The following is a 5,508-nucleotide window of genomic DNA, read 5'->3' as shown; positions in this document are numbered from 1 at the left end:
CCTCTTAAAAAAGTAGGATCCATAAAGAAAAATTGATTTTTTATTATTTTTTCATGGCAAGGTTATTTTTTAATGAAAAATTTGTGCAAGACTTGTATATAGTAGTAATAATAATAAGTTTTATATGTTAATAACTCTTTACTTCTAAATTTCTGATAGAAACTATAATCAATGTAGGCCTAGAAATTAACAACCCAGTTAAGCATAAAGGTGCGGCCGAAAAAGGATAAATTTGTAAAAATGCAATGTCCTCCATTGGCATTCACTCGGTCCTTTATTTTTTTCCCCTTTAAAGTCAATAATGAACATTCATTTACAAGCAAACAAATTCGTATAAGCTGTCGAAACAGATGATCTTAGTCGATGTTTTATGTTTTTATGGCCTTTAATATAAAAAATACCTCTTCTTCTGAGCTCCTTAAAAATCCCTTTGTCTTCTAAAGATAGTTTCTAGTACTAGTGTTTCGTTTTCTTGTGCGAAGATAGAATATAATCATATAATTGAAGGTTCAAGGTATCTCTCTCTCTCTCTCTCTCTCTCTCTCTCTCTCTCTCTCTCTCGATTATTTTTCTATTTTTTTTAAGAGCATTGGAATTTATTGCCCCCTTTGACTTCCAAATCATTATTCACGAGGAAATATGTTTTTGTATTGTTTTTTATTCGTTTTAAACGCTTTCAAACTCATTGGGGGAAGAAAGCGTGTTTCTTTGTTTTGTTTGGGATTTGATTACATTTTTTGTGCCTGTTTAACGCGACATGGCCTTGTGCTTATGGGTTTCGTAGCTCTCGGATTCTTATGAGCATTGCTGACGTAGTTCGTTATTGTGTTCTTCATGGATGATTGGATTTCGTTTTGTCTCGATAACAGTGGTTGGAGGTTTTCCAAATTAACATAAATAAACCGGTGATTACTAGTTAGTTTTTGTTTCTGCTGTTGACACGACAGACCCATATTAATTTTATTCCTTTGATCCAAAATGCTCGTCTACTTAGGATCATGGCTGTTTTTTTGGGTTTAAATCATTCAATTATGTGTGAAAGTTAATTCTCAATTGCCTTAGAAATGTTTCAAAAAAGTTAAGTCTTCAATTGTATCATGTTTCATGAGTCACGAGTTCGGTTCTGAGAGTTTATTCTAGTACTTCAAAAAATAACTAGCGGTCTTTGATTTTCTGGCCTTGGGCTATGCAATGGATTTACAGTGAGTTTACAGGTACTTAAGATTTTGTGGATGTTTTTAGATCTTCTGCCAATCGGAATAATGTACAGAAGCACGGAACAGTGATGGCCTATTTTAGTCTTAATGGAGATCCGAAGTTACCAGTGTGATTGAGACAATGTGTTTGAGTTGGTTTGTTGAGTTATCTTCGTCATTGTTGGCTCAAAAAATTTGGTGTTGTCATTTGAAACCGTCTACTATACCTTGGCAATAGTAGAAGGTAGTGGTAGATATAGTATTGTGCAGAATTAATCATTGGCATCTTCTCTAATGAGTATTTTCCATAGACTATGTTTCCATTTTGCTATTTTGAAACCAAAGTGCTTTTTCCCCCCAAGGCTTGGTGGTTACAACGGTTTCAAAATAGCGCTTGGTGGGAAAAGCACTTTGGTTTCAATGCTGGTTACAATGGCGTGCAGAAATAATCATTGGCATCTTCTAGGACTTGGTGGTTTCAATGGTGGTGCAGGGAGAAATGTTCAATGTGGAGCTGGCATAAAACGTTTAAAGGATGATGGATGAAATATTGGAAGCCAACAGAGGGTTAAAAACTTTGTTTGTCCGTAAAACTTTCAGATTTATCCGAAATAAGAATGGGATGTCGGAAGTTACACTTATACTTTCTTCTGTTTGTTGTTGGTGAGGGATACATGTTCTGGAAGCTATGTGATTGACTGTAGCAAAATTATGCGCCGTTAACAAACAGAACCTACAATAATAGAGTTGAAAGTTCAGGTCCCACCTGCTTTTGTTGTTTTTTCTATGTGTGGTGGTAGGAACTTAGAATACTAGAAATTTTAATAGCCGAGTCTTTGAAGGAAGTGAAGAGAATGGTTATCTGGATTGATTTTTCTTTGGATAGGTTGAAACGGGATGAGATATTTGTTGTGTGATTTTATTGTCCTACAATAAATCTCAAGATCTTTCTATCATTATTTTTTACATTTGTGAATGTGTTGAAGCATATTAGCTGTGATCTTTGGCAACAGCATGAAGTATCACCCTACCTAGGGTGCCTGCCGGATTTGGTGAAATGATGTGGAAAAAGGGAGAACACCATACTTCCTCCAATATGACTTAATGTTGGGATTTATGGTTCCTATCCATTGCCATTTTATTTATCCTCTGTCTATTAGAATTAACATAGAGGCCTTCGGATGACTAAATATAAAAACTGGAATGTCAGCCAGTTTGGTAGTGACTGCTCATGTGATTAGGAATATAGTAAATTTTTAATAATAGAATTATAAATAGGTAAAATATTCTGTATAAGACATAAAGTAGTTTCATTTAGGAACTTATAATTGAAACATGAACATAATGAGTTGCACAAAAAATTTTTTAGCAAATTTTTAGTCGGTGGCTTCTTAGGAATTCACATACCTGGTGAATAGGTAAATGCTTTATGGACTAGAGATATATTTTTGGGGTCTAGCGTGGGAAATATTTTGTCGTTGCTGCATTGCTGAATGTTGAGGATCAAGTACACAAATTTGGGAATTAAGTACTTTTTTGGTTTGTAGGTTGTGCTTAATTCATCCATAAACCATCAGCAGGTAAGGAATATGTAGGAAATCTTGAGCTTAGAAATTTATTGGAGGAGTTTGTGCAAATATATGGTCTTTTAATGACGTTGCACAGTGAATTTCTTATCTTTTATTGTCAAGAGCGCATTCTTTGGCTCTTGTAAGAAGGTCAAACGCATATTTATGCACTTCATTTCCTCTTTGTTGGTCTCCATCTTCTATTCATTGAATTACTTGTCTTGGATTCCTATCATTGTGCATAAACTGTATTTTGAGATAGTATCCTGAGCATTCTGTATTTTGTGAACCAATGATGCAATAAGTTATGATGTCATTCTGTTGTTATAATCATTCATGTTTGTCATTGTTCCTTAATTTTCAGATGGAAGTGCAAAATTCTGAACATGGCCATATAATTGAGGTGTGTGGAGATGTGCCAGCTGCGGGACCAAGTCTGGCTGGGAGTAAGATTTGTGGGGAAGCAGCATGTGGATTTTCAGATCCTAAAACCAGTTCTGAAGATGCCAAAGAACGGTCAGCAGCCATGCAGAAACTATTGATTGCTGTTATTCTCTGTGTCATCTTCATGAGTGTTGAGGTTGCTGGAGGTATTAAAGCCAACAGTCTTTCAATTTTGACCGATGCAGCTCATCTGTTGTCTGATGTTGCTGCATTTGCAATTTCACTATTCTCACTCTGGGCATCAGGATGGGAAGCAAATCCACGCCAATCATACGGTTTCTTCCGAATTGAAATCTTAGGTGCTCTTATTTCCATCCAGATGATATGGCTTCTTACTGGGATCCTTGTTTATGAAGCCATTGCTAGAATTATTAATGGTACTGGTGAGGTTCAGGGCTTTCTTATGTTTGTAGTTGCTGCATTTGGTTTAGTGGTTAATATTGCCATGGCTCTCTTGTTGGGACATGATCATGATCATGGCCATGGCCATGATCATGGACATGGTAGACATGATCATGGCCATGGTGATCATGGTCATACTCATGGGGGTCATGATGAAATGCATAGCCATGGGATAACCATTACGACACATCATCATCATGAGAGGCACTACAAACATGATGATGAGCACCATCATGCTTATGAAGAAGATCAAACCAAGCCTCTGCTAATGACAAGCAGTGAAGGTGAAAGGAAGTCCAAGTATGGAGCTAAACAGAGAAAGCAACGGAACATTAATGTACAGGGGGCGTATCTTCATGTACTTGGTGATTCTATTCAAAGTGTTGGGGTTATGATCGGTGGGGCAATCATATGGTATAAGCCTCAATGGAAGATTATTGATCTGATATGTACCCTTTTGTTTTCTGCAATTGTGCTGGGGACAACAATAAGGATGCTGAGGAACATTCTGGAGGTTTTGATGGAGAGCACACCTAGGGAAATTGATGCCACAAAGCTTGAGAAAGGTCTCTGTGAGATGCAGGAGGTAGTTGCTGTCCATGAGTTGCACATTTGGGCCATAACAGTAGGGAAAGTCTTATTGGCCTGCCATGTTATCATTAAGTCTGAGGCTGATGCTGACATGGTTCTGAACAAGGTCATAGACTACATCAGAAGAGAGTACAATATCAGTCATGTGACAATTCAGGTAGAGCGCCTGTAGATCCAGAGAGAGTAACTGCCGATATGTTGGATGTTGCAATTGGGTGGGTTTGTGTGCTTCTTTCATGTTTTCTATAAGCATGATCATGTCCACTGTATCTCTAAGCTGGCACTTTCTGGTATGCATCATTCTAAACAGGAAAATTCTTATCTAGTGTTCTACTTCTCCATGCAACAACCTTTTTGAAGCTCTCACCTCTCTGAATTCACCTCTATAATCATTTGCCACAATGGGTTTTTTATCCTTTGAAAGCCGTTAAAATTTAGAGCGGGTAGTGATGGGCGGTCTAAATTGCTAAGATAGTAGGAATTACTGAGGCTGTGTGGGTGTTTTGTTCTTTATGAGGAGCTAGGTATTAGTGATGCAATGGATCAGGCGGTTAGTTTTGTCTTCAATGTCAGTATTGTTTCTAGGTGGTGATTTAGATATTGGCTGTGCTCCATCATCCTTTCCTGTATCCACTAGCAACAAAGTATAAAACAGGTGAAGGAAGAAGTTCTATTAGCAGTGTAATCTTTGCAGGCCTAAGCTCTCGGACGTTTCCCCAAGCAGTCTTAGCAACTATCACAAAATGTCATTCTCATAACCTCATGCGAATGCGCACATTTCACATGCCTATTCGGTGCTAAAGTGCCATTACGTCGGCATGAAAATGGCTCGTAACCTAACGCACCTGGAGCCTGCCCGCCCTTCCCCACTTTCTTCCTGTTGCCGACTTGATTGAAACGCACAATGACAGCTTGATCCCTACCCAGGATATGATCATCCATTTCCATACAAAGTCTTTCGGGCAACAATTTGTATTTTAATTTAGTGCTAAAAACGCGCTTACGTAGCACTAAACAAGTTCGGCATCATCAACACACCACGCCACATTACTCACCTCGACTCTCGAGCTGCCCAACATACAGGAATTGCATTAATACTTTAAACCACAAGAATCAAGATTACGGGATGAGTTTTTCTTTTTCGCCTAAATTTTATTTTTTAAGAAAAATTAATTTTTTTTATTAGATTCGTGTTAGATTTTAATTTTGCCAATACCTAAATATGTATTTCATTTGAGAAAAAAAAATGTTTGGTTTATATAAAAATTTTATAAAAATGAATTTACAAACTAAAGTGTTTTAGTGTA

At 37.3% G+C, this 5,508-nt stretch overlaps 1 protein-coding gene across 2 annotated transcripts; it reads left to right on the top strand.

The window, feature by feature from the left end:
* The first annotated feature begins 309 nt into the window (after window positions 1–309).
* Window positions 310–4,532, top strand: LOC122282920 (metal tolerance protein 1-like). 2 transcript variants are annotated; one of them, XM_043094995.1, is made up of 2 exons: window positions 310–514; window positions 3,129–4,532. In XM_043094995.1, exon 2 carries the CDS (start codon window positions 3,129–3,131, stop codon window positions 4,371–4,373), a length of 1,245 nt encoding a protein of 414 aa, XP_042950929.1. In that variant the 5' UTR covers window positions 310–514; the 3' UTR covers window positions 4,374–4,532. The 2 variants fall into 2 exon arrangements, with proteins under 2 accessions (XP_042950929.1, XP_042950930.1); XM_043094996.1 differs by lacking the exon at window positions 310–514 and adding an exon at window positions 569–905.
* The last annotated feature ends 976 nt before the right edge of the window (window positions 4,533–5,508 follow it).

Source organism: Carya illinoinensis, chromosome 11 (assembly GCF_018687715.1).
Source record: "Carya illinoinensis cultivar Pawnee chromosome 11, C.illinoinensisPawnee_v1, whole genome shotgun sequence".
Classification (NCBI taxonomy): Eukaryota; Viridiplantae; Streptophyta; class Magnoliopsida; order Fagales; family Juglandaceae; genus Carya; species Carya illinoinensis.
The sequence above is the reverse complement of the archived record's forward strand: the minus strand, read 5'-3'. Positions and strand labels throughout refer to the sequence as shown.